General features: G+C 36.1%; 1 protein-coding gene across 2 annotated transcripts; it reads right to left on the bottom strand.

The window, feature by feature from the left end:
- Positions 1-1,029: 1,029 nt before the first annotated feature.
- LOC141908209 (uncharacterized) lies at positions 1,030-17,983 on the bottom strand. Of its 2 annotated transcripts, none has more exons than XM_074798130.1 (13): positions 17,607-17,983; positions 10,300-10,388; positions 9,713-9,819; positions 9,364-9,401; positions 8,614-8,852; positions 7,107-7,268; positions 6,766-6,870; positions 6,400-6,520; positions 5,809-5,910; positions 5,644-5,718; positions 5,412-5,499; positions 3,656-5,218; positions 1,030-3,463 (listed from the first exon to the last, which is right to left on the bottom strand). In XM_074798130.1, the coding sequence occupies exons 1-13, from the start codon at positions 17,686-17,688 to the stop codon at positions 3,322-3,324; spliced, it is 2,913 nt and encodes a 970-aa protein (XP_074654231.1). In that variant the 5' UTR covers positions 17,689-17,983; the 3' UTR covers positions 1,030-3,321. The 2 variants fall into 2 exon arrangements, with proteins under 2 accessions (XP_074654231.1, XP_074654240.1); XM_074798139.1 differs by lacking the exon at positions 17,607-17,983 and adding an exon at positions 10,791-10,846.
- Between the last annotated feature and the right edge of the window lie 2,194 nt (positions 17,984-20,177).

The raw sequence follows: 20,177 nt of genomic DNA, 5'->3' as shown, positions 1-20,177 counted from the left end.
ATCATAGGGTTTTGAATAAACCGACGTAGTGTACATGTCATATCAGGTACGAACACGAACTTGTCACCGATACCAATCAACAATATTATTTCCATTCTATCCATAACTCCGGTAAAAGAGTTACACCAATGATGCCGCGAACTCGTCGGTTATCACTCGGCTTTACAGCTACATATTTAAGGAATATTTGCCGATAGAACAGGCATTGCCTCAGGATTCAAATCCATTTCGCAATTATATGGGCGAGGAATTCGACGATGTGACACAATTATAAGTTGTATAAAGGATGTTTTCGTGGCTATCGCTCCAGAGAATAGATGAAATTGGCGTTATGATTTTGATGCGTATTTTATAATCAATATACAATGTATATATTTCTGTTGAATTGATCAGAGAAAAGTTTAAACCAACGAAGAGCAACAGATTCAAAATAAATACACCGTAATATTTGTAATGTCATCTACATCAAAGTTACAACTGGTATTGTGATGTAATCTTGTAGAGTTCTACTGAATTATTGATGTTCTGGTGGAGAGGCAGAGCCCGAGGACACCGCGAACCTGCTCTCTTTTATGAAGCTCATTTCATCGAGGATACAATGTCTGTTTGGCGTCATGTGAATTTCGGAAAGTCCATCTTAAGAATTTGGTTTCTTTAAGAAACGGTTCGATTTTACTTTTTTTCGATTTTTGGTCTTTTTACCCTAAATCAATGAAACTGGTCGAATATTGGCAACGCATCAAGCAGAGTACACCGATGTTACTTAGATGAAAGAATTTTTCCACTTTCACAAGATTGGAATATTTGATCTTTCTGCACGGGGCCTCTATTTCCACTAATGACGATAACACTCCAATAGCACAAAAATATACAAGATTAAATTTCAATTTTATAGCATCTTTATTCGTGTAAAATGCTCAAAAAATTGAAACTGAACAAATAAATAATCAGAATAATGTTAAATACCGAATATTGTTTATAATAATAATAATAATAATAATAATAATAATAATAATTTTCAATAGGTGAACGAACAGAGACGTGATTCAAACCGCCCAAAATATTTATAAATATTACATGATATCTAATAGCACATTGAAGAGAAATCTGGGTACAATTCGTTTTACAATAAATAATCAATAACAATATAAATGACCTTCATTTGCCTCACAGTTATATAACATATAGACGGGTTACTTTGACGGGTAATGGCACATCTTTTTATATCATTTTGTGAATAATTTTTACTACATTTTCTAATAGATTATTAAAATCATTTTACACAATATTTCGGAGAGCATTTGTGTCCTTAAAATCAGAAAATCGGGATCCAGTTCCCCGGTTCCTGGTTACGTTATATCTCAATCCAAAACAACTAGATCCAAACTAGATCTAGGAACTAGATCCAATAAATTATTAGTTTCTTCGAATTTTCTTTTTCATGAAGTTTTACACAATTAGAACATTCTATCTAGTTCGATGTAAGTTTCACTTACAGTTTTACCATTTAAAATGGTTTAAGAAATATTCATTAAATCCCGGAAGACAATACAAACGTAATGTTTCCCGAGATTCTATTGAGTATCTGCTAATTAAATTATAAATTACTAATCGGAAAAAGATTCCAAATGAATAAATACACAAATATCGTACACAATAATATCAATCTAAAGATGAAAATGTCACAGATTTCTTTCTTCAACTCGAGAAGGTTTCATCGATCTAAAACTACCGAAAAAGGAAAGAAATAATCATAACAAGAATTTTGCGGGAGCATTGTAAATCGATGTCATGTACAAATCTGATCAGAACCATACAGACTTATATATACTACTAATACCAGACTACATCACATCAGCGAGTATGATTAATGTAAAATACTAATTAAGTATTGAACCTTCATAGCGATCGTAACAACTTATCCTAGCGTTCTATATTCATAATAAATTTTAATAAACAAACTTGAAATATAATTCAATACACAAAGAGCAGTTGCTCAAAAGGTGGTTAAAATTGACCATCTTATAACAAGGCAGTTTCAATTGTCACTATATCGGTTATCCACTGCTGGTTTACTTTATTAAACATCTTTTGAACAACTGGCCTCAGACTGTTTATCTCTTTCTCGTGGGATCAATGGGATCAATCTTACCGGTATGAGCAATTTATGATAAACTACTTTAATTTAATCACAACAATTATAACCATAGCAACAAATTATTTCACCGCAGTACATTGACGAGTAACACATCATTATTTCATACTTATTCGCTACATTTACTGGAGTTAAAAATTCCGAGAAGGCTGAGCATTCACCAGAAAAAAGTTTTATAAATGTACATATTTTATGACACATTTGAAGTAGCACATTTTGGTTTTCCGAGACAATTATAGAAAGACATAGAACAAAATTCATGGACAGAAGTCATAGACAATGTTTAACTAGAATTATGTGTTTGAGACCACAATTAATAAAAACATCACATAAACATCAATCAATTCAATACATTTCTTCAAGTGTTAGGCAGGTGTTAATTGGTCTCTACTGACTCCCGAATTCTCATCTGATGCCTCTGTTTCAACCAAAATACACTCTAACTATTCCAGAATAGCATAATCTGTAAACCCGATAGAAGCGGCCGGTAGAGAGTTTGTAATCTGTAAACCCGATAGAAGCGGGGGTAGAGAGTTAGTAATCCGGATTGCTATTACTAAACCGCAAAACGTTCAATCGAAACTTGCCTAATGCAACAGATCAACAGAACTGTTTGTTAGGAATTTCTACGATTTTTTCAAAATTCAAGGTTCAAAGATGGTTTTGTTGACAAAGGGTATAATTTCATACCTATGAATATACCCATGAAATAAATGTACAAAGGTGCAATAGAGAAAATTATACTACTCAGTATATTTCAAGTGGTTCTGTCGTATGTAAAATGTAACAACTATTATTATTCATGTACAAATTGTAATCATTAAATAGATACATTTATATATAATATATATATAACATATATGACTAGCAGTAGACAGAAAACAGGGAGTTAATGATGACAACTATTTAGTTTTAGAAGTTGAAGCCCCAGGCATCGTGAATGAGTACGAACCTTCAAAGTTTTACTGTTTAACGGCACAATTCTTTATCGATCTCGTAATAACAGGCTATTACTTATGTTTCAGCCAATCATATATGGTTTCTTTAAAGATGGGTGTATTCAATCCACGACTATTCCAACCTCTGATCATCTACGATAGTCAACTTCATACATCAAATGTACAATGATATTTCAGTTTTCTAAAAAGTTACTATCTAAATAATCTCTACTTTGCATTTTCCTCTTCAAGCTCTGTCTTTATTTCAGTAATGATTTCAGTTGATGGCGTAGTTTCCTTTTTAGTGAGATTCAAAGGTTCTTCTGTAGTAGTAAACTTTTTGCTATCGGCGACAACTGGACTCGGAGTCCTGAAAATATACATGAATAAATATAATTTATAACCTGTTAATAATGAAACTTAATCAGTCATTTGATAAGTCGTCACATTACCGAAGTCATCTCAATTTTGAGTCTCAATTCGTATTTCCAATTCAATTTACTATGCGCCAGTCGCTTGTATAATAATAATAATAATCTAGTAAAAAAATCTTGAATCTTACCTAGTATTGCTTGGTGAATGATTTCGTTCAGGTGATAGTGAGATTCGAGTGGACTCTTTCACTGGACCGGGAAGCGGACTAACTACTGGTTGTTTTGGTATCTGCTGTTGATGAATTTTTGTCAGATTATATTGACCGTAAACGGAAGGATGAATATAAGACGATGGACGAGCGTCAGAGGTGTAAACATTGTTCATCGCTGTTCGGAAGTTATGATTAGGTAGAATAACGCTACCAGGCGTGTACCCTGCAGTAGTGACTCCCGGGGAATACCCCGCAGTGACTCCCGAAGAATACCCTGCGGTGACTCCCGGAGTGTACCCTGCGGTGACTCCCGGGGAATACCCCGCAGTGACTCCCGGAGTGTACCCTGCAGTGACTCCCGGGGAATACCCCGCTGTCGATGCAGTAGGGGCCGGATTTGCTGCAAACCCGTTCGTAAGAATGCGTCTCATTGTGCTGAATCTATCATCGTGAATAGAGTTTGATTTCGAATTGATATCGACGCCTTTACGCAATAGTTTATCTTTAAGGTTTGATACGGCGTTAGCGTGAATCAATCCTTTATTGACGACGGTTTCTGTATTTTTCACCGGTGACTGCAGATGAAACATCACCGATCTGTATCGCTGTTGAATATTCTCTAATTCGCTGCTATTCGATGTTTTGTTTTCGGTCGCGCGTGTAAAGTTCAGCGCCTCTTGTCGTTCGACGTCGAAGTGTCTCTGGTTATAGAACGCTTTCTGAAACATTTCCGTCGCCCATCGCCTGAAATCATTTGTTTCTTTCGGCCACGACGATTGATCGTCTCTCGTCGAACACGCGTATCTCGACTGATCGTTTTGCGGCGAATGGTTCGGACTCAGTTGGAATTCTTCGTTCAAAGCCGGCGAGCTGCGAGTCGATAAAGTTCCGCTACACAAACTGGATCGTTCCCCGAAGGAACTCGCTCGCGCCCGACCCGTCGAGTAATTATTGAAATGATGGTGATGATTGATATAATCGCCGTTAGTTACCGGTGTCGATTTATAAGGCGGAGGAGACGGTACTAATTCCGGGGATTCCCGTGAATGACGAGCGATCTTTACCAACGATTCAAACGGATTACCGCTGCTGCCATCTGCTGGACGTTTACGACACTTCTCGTCGCTGCTATAATGAATCGACCCGTTGATATGTTGCGTGGACGAAGTCGTCATCATTTTCTCCATGATTTGATGACTATTTTTATTCGATCTTCCGTTCTTCTGTTCGGACATCATCAACTCTTTCTTTGCTTTCTCTAAATGATATTGTAACAACTGTGAATCGTTATTGAGCTGTGCGACAGTCGTTATTCTATTTTGCGAAGGCGAAACCGGTTTTCTTTCAATCGAGCTCTCGGTATTCTCTTCTTGTTTGTCATGGATTTCGGACACCGGGCATCGGATCCGTAACTGACCACAGGTCATCGAACCATTTTCAGCACCATTTGAATTATGAGGAATGTATTGCGGTACGTTCGGGATAAAACCGTTCGCATTATTGTCCTTAGAAACATATTCGTCCTCTGTAACGGGTGAACTGAAAAAAATAATTCAACTTGCAATAAATAAACCAGATCTTTTAGATTCATCAGGACCAAGTTCTTCAGGTTAGGGTTTATTAATAATTGTTTAACAAGGTATTGAATTCATTTCTAAAGATTTTCCAAACCTAGAAACATGTTGCACCGGGTCGAGTTATATTTACATTAAGAAGTTACAAAGTATTTTACCTTTTGTCATCACCATTATTTTCATCTTTATCAATCACCGTCGTCAGATTACTCGATTTTAGATGATGGGGTGGGGCCATTTTCATTCCTGAAAAAATCATCAAATTCATTCAAATAAAGAACAAGTTGTACAAGTATATGTGATGCTTGTAAGACTGGATTCGATCAGGATTAGATCAAGTAGTTGTTCAAATAATGGATCTCGTGTGATTTAACATTTGTCATTACTTACCTAATAATTTCTCAGAATGAAGAGTATTCAATGTGCGTAGATCTGGGATTTTCATCAACAACTTTCCAAACAAAGCTATAAAAACAACAACAACAACCAAATAATGAGCAACAATACTTGCACTGATTCAATTGATCTGAATTATGAAATATTCTGAACTCTTACCAGCATCATCTGGATGATTGATCAGCATCATTTGTTGCAGGCCTTGTGTTAATTTAGCTTGAATACGTTCGACATGTTCTAAATTTCTCAGACCGGGACGATCTATAAAAATAATCAGCAATACAACCATAAATGAAACAGACAAGAGTTTGTGACGATGATACAAAAGTCCAAAATGTTTCCTTTCATTGAGTTCAATAAACTACAAACTCAAGGAAGCTCATCTCAATCAGGCCCGTAGGCAGGATTTTGAGAGTGGGGGTTATTTGACATAAAAAGGGCGCTTTTTGGTTCGATCTTATGCATGGAAACTGCCCTTTTGCGTCAATGAAAAGGCCTGGTGAAAGAGGTGCCCTATGTATATGTGGAAGTGCCCTTTCATGGTTTCAAGGCGAAGAAATAAAGGGGTTTAAATCAAATAAGTACATCACAGAAAAAGGGCACTATCAGCCAAATGGGGGGTTACTAGTCACCCCAGTAACCCCCTGTCATTCTAAGTGTGGGATTAAATAATCACAAAATCTCCTAATGTTTCAGTCGACAAATAAGATGCGACTGAAGGAATTCAATAGATGAATAGTTAATAATTACCAGCAGCAATGATAACGATCGCTGAGAATAATGCGATTTCTTCATCAGTTAATTTCAGTTCGTTCAGTCGTTCAGCGAAATCAAACATTGATTCCTGTAAAAATCCGGCGTTTCCGCTTACCTGCAATTAACACAAATTATACATCATTTTCATATGGAAAATTATGCTTTCACATCGACCGAACTTAACGAATTAAACAGAGCTGAATTCAGCAGTAATAACTGCAGATCAAACCACACTTTAACGTGGAAAATAGGTAATTGAATTAAAATCTGACATCACTTTATCTAGAGAGAATTCGAAAGATTGTGTCTTTTAATTTTCTATTTTAACGATTTTAATCCTCTGACATTCGAGTTACTTACAGTTGAAGGTCTTTTATACAGTTTTCCATTGGTAAATAACATGGTATTTGTCTGCGCATCAAAAAGACAAGCCAACCTCAAGAGGAGCACTTCAAAAGTTCCAGCCTGAAAAAGTCGCCACGAAACAATTTGTCAACAGCTCAAAAGTGACAGGTGTATGTAGTTCAGCGGGGATATGCTGAGATTTTTATGTACTTAAATCTGCTATATTAACAGATGCCTGGATGGAATGATAGACTGACTTATGTCTGGTTTTTACGGTTTCTTTTTATTCGCTCAGTTTGAAACGACATGGTTTTTCAATTCGTCCGGTACAATACTGAATGATGATATATGTTTACCTTTAATAACACGACCTGGTCTTCCTGATTGAGAACCTGAAATCCTGGTATTCCTTTAGCGAAATCGACCACGCGTTGAATAGCTGGGGTGAAATTATCGGAGAAATCTTCCCATTTCTGACCAACTTGTTCGACACCTGGGGTCGGGTTTAGTGGACATGCCTAGAAAATACATTAGAATATTGTTCTTTAATAACAGCAGAAAGTAGCATGGTTTGTATACATGCATAATTTGATTATATTTGATCACATGTCTAGACACGGATGAGTCTGTTAATTTTCAAAGCTAATTTATTACAGTACAAATAAAAAGCCGCAAAAAAATTAGCGCGTTTTAATAATGCATTGGGTAATCGCCAAATTCTAGCATAACGTGTGCTAGTTTTGAAAATGTCAAAAGCTACCTGCATTGTATGCAGAGATATTTACATTTCTATTATCGAAAAATATGTCATAAAGGGATGAAAAAATTCAGATCAACATTACATAAGCTAGACACAAAAATAGATTACATGAACTAGATCTACAGAACTAACAATAACTGGTTCTCCGCACTGACATACAATGAGGGCATCCCTCAAAACGTATATTTAAACGACGTATTTTAAATGACAAAGTATCAATAATTCATAGATCTATAACACCATAGAATAACAAGTTCATAGAGGTGAATGTTTCTATGTGGTCTGTGATCGTAATTCTACTAAGGCTGAAACGATTCAGTATACCGATATTACATCGCGATATGCTCCCCGCAAATGGTTTATGACGCCATCTGTATATTTATACCATTCAAGACAAATATAGGTTAGCTCGAAGGGACTGTTATTGGGTTAGTGTTCCAAGGTCGATGACTCGGGTAAAAAATGTATTTCCATGTATTCGCGCTGTGATCCCGGATATTCGTATGATTGAAGAAAATAACAATATCGAAAATGAATTTATATGAAGGATTAGCGGGAAAGGTTCACGATTGGATCCAGTTTCACCGTTAAAACCACAAACTGGTTCCAGCGATTTTCACTGTGAATAGATTGTATTAGACTAATAGCAATAGAATAATAAACCCGGTAATCAGAAGAGCAGCGGCAGAATACGAGAATGATGTGAAGATGTGCAGAAGTATTCTCGTGGAACCACACCTTTACCATGGCTGCTTTATCCGAAGAATGGCCTTCCTTTAATCTAAGACCTCTTCTTGCTAGATCCGCCTCTGGAGCGGAGCAGTGGCTGAGTGGGTTAAGCCGCCAGTAACTGATCTCGTCAATCCAGGGTTTATGGGTTCAAACCCTGGTGGTGACAGAGTTTCTTGGTCAAAGGTTCTTCTCTGGTCTCTCCCCATTGGGAAAAAGAAACATCGAACTTGCTTATAATGCCCTGTGTGGCGCTTAGCGGGTTGAGGGTGTTAATCTTTTTTTCTAAATCTGCCTCTGATGTTAGAACTATGTATGCTAGCTGCTGTTCTACTTCTATTCGCGGGTTTTCGAATGTAAAACTGATAACTCACCCTTTGAGCCGAACAGTCGATGAATTCCGGTTTTTGCCAGGATTTTTTCTGAAATCTTTCGAATCGATCTTGCGTAAATTCGCACGTTTGAAGATGAGCTTTAATCGTCTGTTGAATGACGTGAGTTTCGTTCTGTAAAATCGCGCCCAGATAATTAAACTGCGAATTCATATTCACTTTCTGCATCTGTTCCAAAATCTTGGCCTTTTCTTTTTTGGGAACTCGTCCAAATCTAACAGCTATAAATAAAGAACGAGAATTCAAGCTTTGATCGTCTAGACCGAGGGTTACCTCAGTTTATTGATAAGATCAAAATCCCAAAATTCTTACAATGTCAGGTTTTTTACTGAAGCCTATCATCACAATGACAGAAATTAATATTATTTCTAAAACTACGAACGAACTGTTACGAAAGGTCATATAATTTAGAAAGTTCATCGTTTACTGTCACTGCGATGATGGGATTGGTGCAAAATTCTGAAACTGTAAGAAAATAAACGAGATATTTCATCAATCGCGTGATTTTATTTGTTGGTATTTTTAGATAACAATGTCCCTGAGTTAATTCGAACGGTATATTTTCAAACAGTATTACCCACGTCATTTATAATAACAACTATATTTAATATCTATAACGTTTACTTGTGATGCTTGTTCTGCTTAATTTAAGAACCTGATGATTGATGACTTCTAGTAGAATCTATTCAAGAAACAAGCAAGAATACTAAAAATAAAAAATGAGGAACTTACCATCTCGAGACATGCCAACAGCAACACACTTCTTCAATCTAAAAATGCAAGATTAACTGACATAATAATAATCATAAGCAGTAGATAGGTTACAGAGAATTCAGTATCTAGTTTTCAGTGCATATTCTTCTAGAACTACTCTTTAATGTCTGTTTTTTTTCTAATGTTGATAGACCTGGATTCAAAGTTCCAGGAAATAAGTCTACTGGGTTTTTTTTTTTAGTTATGTTCGCCGTTCACCGGCTGACATATAAACAAAGCATTCACCTACATATGTGTTTTATAAATAGGTTAATCTGAAGATGAATGAGGAACACACGAGGAATGCGCGAGGTGCTCAGACACATACCTGCAATATTGACACCTATTTCTATTGACTCTCATTATGTTGCACTGCTGATTTTTCAGACACGGCCGATATTGTATTTTCTGTTGGATGCTCCTCCGAAAAAATCCCTGCAATTAATCAAGAACAAGTATAAAAATCAAACTTCAAAAAATCATTTCACTGATCACACGAATTTAAGTCAACATACAAAATCATTCCTTATTTTCTCATAAAAAAGGATTCAATGTTAAATTGTAAGGATCCAGTTCCACGGTTAAAAGTTTAATAGGGTAGAAACATTGGAAATGAACCAATTTTACCACGAGATTCAAATCTAAACCGGGATCAAGTTCTACTGTCATAATTTGAAATTAAAAAATGTTCGAAACAAATCGATTTCAAGAATTATAAAGTTGATATGACATTGATAATAATAAGGCCTAATTCCTGATTAAAATACATGAATAAAATATACATATAAAATGACAGTTTATAAATCTGGGTACATCGAGTACGTAATAATGATTTATATGCTAAAATTATGTCAAAATCGAGGTGATTCTCATGAATATTTCATAAATACCGTCGGTGAAAAAGTATGTTCATACCTTACATCCTTCACAAGCGTGAACGCCATAATGAAATCCACTTGCTTTATCTCCGCATACTCTACACAGTACTGTATCACCATCAAACTCTGTACAAACAACAGAAAAAACAAACTGACTTTTCAATCAGAGCAACAAGAGAATGATAGTCTATTACAAAATGACTAAACCATTAATACAGTCACGGAAAGGAGCCAGTTCCACATATTACAAGATTTCATCCTCAAAATGAACTTATTTCATCTCTAGAGTCAAATCTGGGGCCAGTTCCATAGTTAGGGCTTAGACTTGAAACCGTTCTTAGACCAACTTCGTTCTATAGCTAATCTAACAACTTAGGACCAGTCTAAAGATTTAAGACCACTTTTGGTCTTCAGTCTTGACTATGGAACCGGCCCCAGCTGGAGAACTGCATCTTCAATTCTATCAAAAATTCTATTTACAACTAAAAAATTCTCAATTCATTCCAACGACATTGATAGAATATTTACCAATCACTTTTTTGGTTAATGAATAGCCATCGTATGAACAAATTTCCATCGCGTTAGAAAGTTGATTCCTAATATCAAACTCAGGTAATGATAGTATGTATTCCTCGATGATATCATTTTCTCCAAACATGATTTCAAATGATCAAGAAACAAAATTCTTCAAGAAATCCGCACGTTCAGAGAGAGAGAGAGAAAGAGAGATAAACTCGAAATGACGCTCCGAGAAAAGTCGACCAAACTTTAAAATTGGGAAGAAACAAGTCGCGTGAAGTTTGTCTGACCAATCAGCTTATCCGTTATGTAATGACATCACGAATAATTGATACCGATGTCAATCAATGATGATAAAATCACCTCCTTTTTCTCATCTATAACAACCTTATAAACTAAACTAAGGACCCAACGCCTAAAGGCACAATGTACACGATGAAGCTATTGCTAAATTACTATGATCCCAGACTCATGTTTTCGTGGATTGTCGATTAGTTAACGTGAACTTTACTGAAAAACTGGTGAATGAAGTAACAATTCAGAGATCTACAATTTGTCGCTTTGTCAAGTAGCGCTTTTGTCGCGAGAATTTCTAAGTTTCGTACTCGCAATTTTCATCGATTTGCTTCAAAACGCCGACGGCGATTTCACCAGACTTCGGCGCGAGACTCGGGATTGTGACGATAATCTGCGTTAAAAAACACATCGAAACCGAACACAATCCATTAAACAAACTGTATACGAAACATGTAAGTTTTAAGATAATTGACGGTGAAGGGAAGAGAATGAGAATGTCTCTGATCAACCATTACTAGAGTACAAGAGAAGAAGTTTCATCAATAGATAGATGAAAAGAGATATGAAATCCCATTAGAACTAATTGCTGATATAGCTGATGGCGTATTATACAAAAATAATCATATTTAACTAATTAATATAGATAGTTCAGGACAGGATGTGTATAACAACACTAGACCAACCTACTGTTTCATTATTATTAACTTCATTACCCGAACACGACCAACAAATACTAAAACAAAACCATGCATGACAGCGATATACCTTCCGGCTGCACATGAGACTTCCTTCGACTTTTGATCATAACTTCATTAATAAGCTAATCAATGACAATTACACTAGTTTACTTCTGTTCCAATTACTTTCATCAACTTTTCTTCTATAACCAAATAAATGTGCAGTAAGTTGGTATATTATGATGATCATTTGTCATCCGAACGACAGATGATTAAAAATCAGTTGCACTATTAGAAACTCAATTCTCGTAACCAGATGTTTACTGAATAATTAACATATGTATGAACAGTCCACGCACTAATATAGCTGACATTTTGTATAAATTTTTTTCATCACTGTGATAAGTGTAACACCAAGAACTCCCTATCGCTCCCCAAATTTGAATTCCCTGATGACTTTGACTTTTTATAGATAAGGAAAGATATCCCCCCCCCCCCCCGCCGCCTACACAATTCACACATCATCGTTAATAAACTGTTCATTTAATCATCGGCAGAAATAAACATTCTGAGTTTCTTTTAGAACAAATGAGAGAAAACATGTTTTTTGACCCAGTCACCTCGCAATCACTCCTCAGAGACGCGTTCATTGCCACATCACGACACAGCAGAGTGTGTGTGTGGGTTGACAAACATAAAAATATACTACTATAGAAAACAACAGTTCCCTCGCGGTGAGGTCACAGAGAAGTCAATCGGGCAAGTGAGGAGTTAAATAATTCATACCGAATGAATGATTAAACTATGGATTATCATCGTAGTAGAGGGGCTTTTACATCTGCCACATTGCAGGATAAAAATAATTTTGGAGTCAAAATTAGTTCAACTCTCTGTAATGGTTTGTGCACTTGCAATTTGTCTAGAAATGAGCACAACAGTTCCTCCTCGTAGAATTTGAGTTTTAGAAAATTGGTTAAAACAATGATGATGAAGATGACAAAGTATGATGAACAAAGCTTAAATCTGTTTGGAATGAAAATGACTTATTTAATTCAATAATTGATTAAAGTAGGCCTATATAGCGATGGGAAAATAACTGTATTGAGACAGCAAGAATGCAGCTCTGCTGTTGGATGCTGCTGCTGCTGCTGCTGCTACTATTGAATACAACCTTTCCAAGAAGTGATTGGGTATTTACTGGTTCAGAAGAGTCAATGCGTACTGCGACTCATGCAGAATGCAGCATTAAAGCTGAACTGACTTTTACAGTAACTTCAGGTGAGACCTTGAAGGTAACAGTGATAACATCTGACTGTCATATTTCAAAATGTAGATCATGTTTCAAACATTGAATATCACTATCCAATATCTAGATCATAATATACAATAATTTCACCGGGTCACTCACTCTCTCCCTCTCTCCCACACATTCTCTCTCTCATTTAGAAACAACAAGGTTCAGCTAAAATATGGCCCTGAAAATCAATGCTTCCTTTAATGCAAGGCACAAACAAACAAAAACATAGCGTTACATAAGCAGAAACAACCTTCACCGGGTCATTCTATAAGACTTAAAGATGAACTCTGTAACTACCGAGTCTAAATAGAAGAGATTTAGGTGATCTGTAGTTATACTGGGTTATTACTGCTATAAATAATAATCTCATTGACAGAAATGGAAGCCATGACCTCCAAGTTGCCTTTCGGTTGAGTCACTGTATATCGATCGCGCTAAAGCTTCGATCTCAAGCTCTATCTATCTATATTCAATCTAACCAGTTTTTACACTGGTCGTTACCTTGGAAACTGATATACACAAACGGATGAACTTTGCTAGAGTTGAAACATACTATTTATCGGAGGAGGTCTCTTGTGATGTGAACTCATTCAACTATCAGATAATGTGGGCGAGTGGTCGACTGGCAACCAGACCCACAACTGAGTGCCCTAATGCCCGAGAAATATAACATACTGGCAATATATTCAACAGTGTATTTGTCTTCTCTCAAGGTACCACAGACGCATTTGAATTAACCGCAATAAAACTCGTTCGGGACTCAGTTCCACGGTTTTTGGTGAAGATTTTATTATCTTTAAAACATTTAAAGTCAAATTTAAAACCAAGGACTGTGGAACAAGGTCTTGAATACAACTCTATCTACGACTGAAGATTCATTTGATCTTTTTTCTTTGAAACTGCACTGATAAATTTCTTTTTTAATTCAAAAATTATTTTCAAATTCTACCCAGATCTATTGAACTAGTTATTACTACGAACTCATACTTATTTGGAGCAAAATTGCGGAAATATGGTCTGTGGTCATTCAAGCCAGTACAACATATCATTGACCTCTTGACCATTAAATCTAACAGCACTGACCCATTGATAATTAAACTAGCCAACAGAACTGTGGCAGTATGTCACAGCATAATTATCCAATTTCTAATGATCAGCATTAGAGGAGACACGTTCTGAACCTCCCCTCCTCCTCCACCCTCCCCCACACCTTCATTGCTTATAATGGAGGATTTCCAAGGAGAAAGAGACAGAAATGAGAACTAAATCATCAAGTAATTGAAGGACTTTAAAAAACAACTAGAAAACCTAATTCATTTTCAAAAATACAAAATTTCCAGTTTGAGAAATGAAGAGGGGCGCGGCTTTAAACCAAATAAACAGCAACCGGTTTTATTTGAGAATGATATAAATAAAGAGGGCATGACTCCTCTCTCTATCAGGGGTCACTGATGGTACTGTGAATAGATGTACTATTAAACCTCGGCGCTATATATACGTGTGTAACTACTATGTACTTTACAGTCCAGTGCAGAATGAACTAAGGTCAAATAGAGTTGTTGTAATATCTATAGATGTTTATCTGTAGACTGGGTTAATAGACGAAACAGCCGTCACTGACCTTTACTGACCAGTCAGGTTAGTTGGTCATTTGAGCGATAGCCAATTTTACTGTTTATATATCGTCTAGTTCACTAGCCCAGTTGCGAGTATCTGGTTTTTGGACAGTTTTAGACAGCTTTAATGACAGAAAAACTACTCCAGCATTTACGGACTGATTTTAGAACCATTTGAACACCTGCCTCAGGTTCTATTTATTCTAATCCCGAGACACCTATATTCCCCAGTTGAATTCTGATTCACCAATTGACCCAGTAATAATATACCAGTCAGGAGAGTGACTACTCAGACAAACCGCCGGGAAGTAAGACAAAATTTCATCATCGACCAACTTTATCAAGTATTTGTATTTAGTGTCTATAAGTGAGAGTGTATTATCATGAAAAATAGGAGAAAAAAAGAAGGGTATGGTTTCCAAGCACACAAGGATTCTACTGAGAAAACAGGACATTTTCATGTTTATCTTCAATAAATTCATAATTCATTTATAAATGAGTCTTTTTTAAGTGGCATTTTAACCTTTTTTAAGCCCCTGCGATTTAATAAAAGAAGGATTCATCGACCGCTGAATGGTTAATTTAGTTTCGCCGCATAAACAAATTACCTTATATAGATTCTGTTTCATGTGTTTACAATAACCAGTTCTCAGAAATATCTGAACTCTCTTTTCATGCGCCCACCCGACTCACTGTAAGTGTGTGTACTTTTTTATGAAGGTATACATCACCTCTGACCACTGTCAGTAATACAGTCATGAACTCTATGTGACCAGGCGGTTAGTCTAACCCGATATCTCCGAGCACTTGTACTGTGCATATATACACTTCATAAACTTACTAGACTTTTTATCATCAAATAATAGAATATCGAGGTGAACTTGTCTTTATTTCAATAAACCAGACACATCTGATATATCTCTGATATAGTTCCCCATAGGTCATCAACTCATATGTACTTTTCATCGTGCATTTTTTTTTCATTATTAAATCTAACTCTGTATGACCCGTTGCTGCCAATTATAGCAAACTTTTTCTTCAATGTTGAACTTCTCTCCAATTAAAATCAGCGAACTTATCACAATGCTTTCGCAGTTTATAATCACAAGGAAATAAAAGAATATTCAATGATTTTCATCTGTGGGAAAAGATCACAAGCATCTTAATAAATTTTTCCAACTTCAAAGTGATTTACTAAATAGAATGTACACGTAAATCTTATATATTTGCGTATTATCAATTCACAAATAAATTAGCTACTGATTTGAATTCTATTTCTATAACTATTACTGAAAGACTTTTTTAACAGGGGAGCAGTGGAAAAGCTTGGTTAATGTCAAAGATGGTGGGCCTATCCATGAAGTGAGATAGTAGTCAAGAGCTCCAACCTTACTATCTCTGTCAACTTGTTGGATCTTCCTTCTTGTCAGACATATGAATTAACGCTTAATATATTCATTTCTGCACTGAAATAATGTTTTGTTGATTTAAAAAAAAATGTTCCGATAAAATGAAAGAGCTCAATGTGCACTTGATACTCTCTTCACCAAAATCAGGTTGTAATAAAATGGAATGTGTTGAGTGTGAATGACTAATAACAGTGCCAGTAACCAGGCTATGACCTCACTGAGAACGATGATGTTTTTTCTCTCCTGAAAGAGTCTTATTGACCCAATTATTCGTCACAGACTTTATTTCCAGGAAACAGTTACAGCTTAACAGGATACAAGGATTCACTCTCATCAAAACACTAGCAGCAGCGCCAGCAGCAGCAGCAGCAGCCCTAGTTCCTGGATATATCTTTTTACCTAATCCACAAACATATTCTTCCTTTCTCAGACTATATCTGATAGACATTTCATAAAATAGTGCATTTTGACAGAAAGTAGATCAAAATCAATAATACAGAATATCGATATGTCATCAGCTTCAAATCTCATTTTAATCTGTCATTTTCTGCTGCGCAGATGGATATTTTTATGAATGAATTTTGCACTGAATGACCACTGCTCAAATCCATTCATAAAGAAACCTCACTAATTCATTCAAGATGCTGTTTATAGTAAATTCACTGCCCACCAGCAGCCTGTGACCTCGGGTCAGTGTAACTTTCATTAAGTAGGTTAAAGACAAACTGGCCTATTTTTGGCAACGACATCTTCATCTTTTGATTCCCTTTATCCAGAAACTGGATTATATTTAGTAGTTTGAGGAGACACACTGTTCATGAACCCGGTTCTAATGTACTTACAACCCGGGGACAATAGCGATTCTATAAAACATCAAATCACCCACCCGGACCCAATCATTCGGAAGAGGTAGGTCACCCACATTTTTTTGCTGAAGGAAAATTTACGAGGAAAAGATGAATGAAATTTGGTTGACTGACGGTTTGAGTGAGGGGTACTTTTAATGTACACCAATTAAGAGCTGAATTTCTAGAAAAAAAAGAAGTTTCGACTTTATCAAATCATTTAACACTACCTTATTATTGATTTTATGAATTTATCTATAAAATATCCACAATTCAAAGATTCATTTATTAAATTAGATGCTAAATCTATTAGATTTCATTTAGCCATTGCCTCTAAAACTTTTTGTAGCGTCCATTTTAAATGATAAAAATAATTCATTTTATTTAAAAAAATTTGAAACAAAAAAGTTCTTTGACCAGTGGAATAACTGAATGGTTAAAAAGTTCAGTATTTGCACAAAAATCGTGAAGGTTCTATCCCTGTTTGAGCATAAATAATACATAAGGATGTGAGAGGAACTACTGTGGACAAAATTACATCAATTCCGAGAACACAAAATTATAAACAAAAACCAATTATTACTAAGATAAAAAAGTGAAACGAAACTGAACCTTATATAGCGGAAATTTTGTGAATTGTTATTTTTGCGATTTTCGACATATTGATTGATTTATATAACATACCTAAAGACTCGATATCCAGACAGTTTGATCTGGTGGTTTTCCCAGTAGCTGAGTTATTGGCGATCGTCGCAACCGGTTCCATCTTCTAAATAACGATAAGTTCACAAAAATTCAAAATCACAAATTCATCCAACTTTCCTGGAAGTGAGATGCCATGCGCCAAATTTTCGGCGTCAAGCCCAGCGTGTGCGCGGTAATGTGGTACTACTAGTTCGGGACAATCAGCTGATTTAAGCCACAATAGTTGCTGTATCTCATGTGTTATTGTATCTCCCACTCAGTATTTTCAGTTTTCTAACTGTTCACTGTAATGTACGTCCTGGTTCAGCTTTTACGTTTAAAATAATGAATCGAATAAGTGGAGCCTGCCGGTTTTACTCGTGCGGTGGTAAGCGCGACTTGTTTTTCACAATATCTACCGCTGACATATTTTCGATCAATGCCTTGACCTAGAACAATAATACTCGCTCGTGATTGGCTGATAAGTGGAGAAGTCTGCTAGTAGGTTTTGCGTAATTTTCACGATTTTCCCATAACTCAGCCTCGCGCTAAGACTATTTAATATTTCAGAAAGGTGAAAATGTTCGAATTACAAGTTTTCGAGTGCGTGGCTGCTCACGTATTTAACAAATAACGCGTTGGAGAATGCGATGGTAGTGTTGACGCATAGCGCAACAGCGAAGCGCACTATCGATTTTCAGTACTGCTAGACGAATAAAAATTCCTAGCAATATTACGCAATCAAAATTCGGTTATTGTTGATAAAATATTTCAAAATAAAAACGCATATATTCATCCACAGTATCTCATCCTTCATACATAAATTATGTTTATCATAAGCACGTACATAATTAAAAGTACGGAACATCTCTCGCCTACGCAAAAAAGTACGCGATGCTTCGTGACCTGGACATGACCGAGGCGGTACAAGCTGTTCTAAAAATATCAAGGTTTACGCTCGCACGCAAATTAAACATGTCTTTTTATGACTAAAAGGGAGTGCAGGGCGTATGCCACGTCATAATAACCTACTGTTCCGGTGTATCCCATCTTCCCCCAATTTAGCATCTATAATAGCATTGATAAAAAACAATTTTGTTGTTTTGTTCATCCAATATAGATAGATCTTTTTTAGTAGGTTATAGCGCGCATGGCGAGACTGCAGTGTTGTTAACAAGCAAAAAAACTATCTGCTTTATATTTGTTTATTGATAGTTAAAAAATTCTAACCATTATAATAAACCCTTCACGTGCGTCGGAACTAAAAATATACACACCTACTAAACACAATGGGAATTAGATAGTAATTTGCTAATCATTTATAGATGAGACCTACGTTTGAACTTATCGATCAAATTTGTCAAAAATTAAAATATGTATATATAAATAAAATAAACTTATTCAAAACCGGTTCTCATCGATCGAAAATGTCAGTTGTTGAAAATTTTGCCCCGATTTTCACCTTTAGCAAATCCCGAGTGCCTCTGTGCCCTTTGTACGATTTAGATATTGATGCCCGGTGTCGATTAAAATACTGCAACTAACCTCCAGTTGACTCGGTCTGCAATGACCCAGTTACCGCATGCTATAAACAATAATGACTGTGTCACAATTCTACGTACTTTTCAATCGATCGCTGCAAAAATTATAGTAAACAACTTTCTGATATTTTGTACAAGAATTCAAAATCAGCTGATATATGAGTTCAGCTTTAAAATTTTAATAGCAGCGTCCGACGTTTTTGATGATTGCAGCCTTCCCAAAAAGAGAAGTGAGTGTGCTCTTCTTCACCAAAAGGAAAAAAGCTCAACGAAAAAGAGAAAAATCTTCGCTGCAAAGATTAACAATACTGGCTCGACGGCTTCGGTCAGGTCTCGAACCTCGGAACGACCACATGTGAGCCAGCCGTACTAACCACTACACCAATGGCAATGCACCAAACGTGTCGAAATACAGTAGGGTCTTTGTCTGATCAGTGTTGTGACCATTTAACCGTGGTGACCAACCATGGTTTGTATTGCCTGAGGATAGAAGTGCGCACTACCAGCTGGACCTGGGTGGGATATCCCGGGGATCCCTCGACGCGATAAGTTCAAAAACAGCTTGATTTTTCATCACTAAATTAAAAGCCAAGAGAAAAATACCAAAAAGGAACAGTTAGCCGTTAACGATAATTTATTCACATATCTACAAAATATCACACACGGGTTGATAAACTATTTACAAGACAGTAGGCCTATAGTTCAAGGATCAGTCATGTCAACTCGGGTCAGCCCTCAATTTCACCATATGAGGCAAAATGCACTTATAATTGACATTTAGTGTAAATTCTATACATAATAAACACTACATCATAGTATACAATAAATACAATAATTCAAACAATGAGAAATTATATTAATTTGGCGAAGTTTATCACAATACGAAGCTCTAGACACAAATATACAGCGCTGCTTTGTTGTGACTGTAACGAAATCCGATAGATGGCGAATGAGTCGCAACATGTTTAAACTCGTAAAAGATAGAAACTCACTACTTTAGTCAATCCTCTTTAATCAGAGCGGATCTTTA

Source organism: Tubulanus polymorphus, chromosome 1, assembly GCF_964204645.1.
Source record: "Tubulanus polymorphus chromosome 1, tnTubPoly1.2, whole genome shotgun sequence".
In the NCBI taxonomy this organism is placed as follows: Eukaryota; Metazoa; Nemertea; class Palaeonemertea; order Tubulaniformes; family Tubulanidae; genus Tubulanus; species Tubulanus polymorphus.
Note: the sequence above shows the minus strand (reverse complement) of the source record. Positions and strands in the feature narration are given on the sequence as shown.

Coding starts and splice junctions, on each gene's coding strand:
- LOC141908209 (XM_074798130.1), bottom strand. CDS start 17,688: ATGGAACCGGTTGCGACGATCGCCAATAACTCAGCTACTGGGAAAACC. Junction 10,389..17,606: donor TCTGGATATCGAGTCTTTAG/GTATGTTATATA, acceptor TTGTTTGTACAG/AGTTTGATGGTGATACAGTA. Junction 5,719..5,808: donor CAATCATCCAGATGATGCTG/GTAAGAGTTCAG, acceptor TTGTTTTTATAG/CTTTGTTTGGAAAGTTGTTG.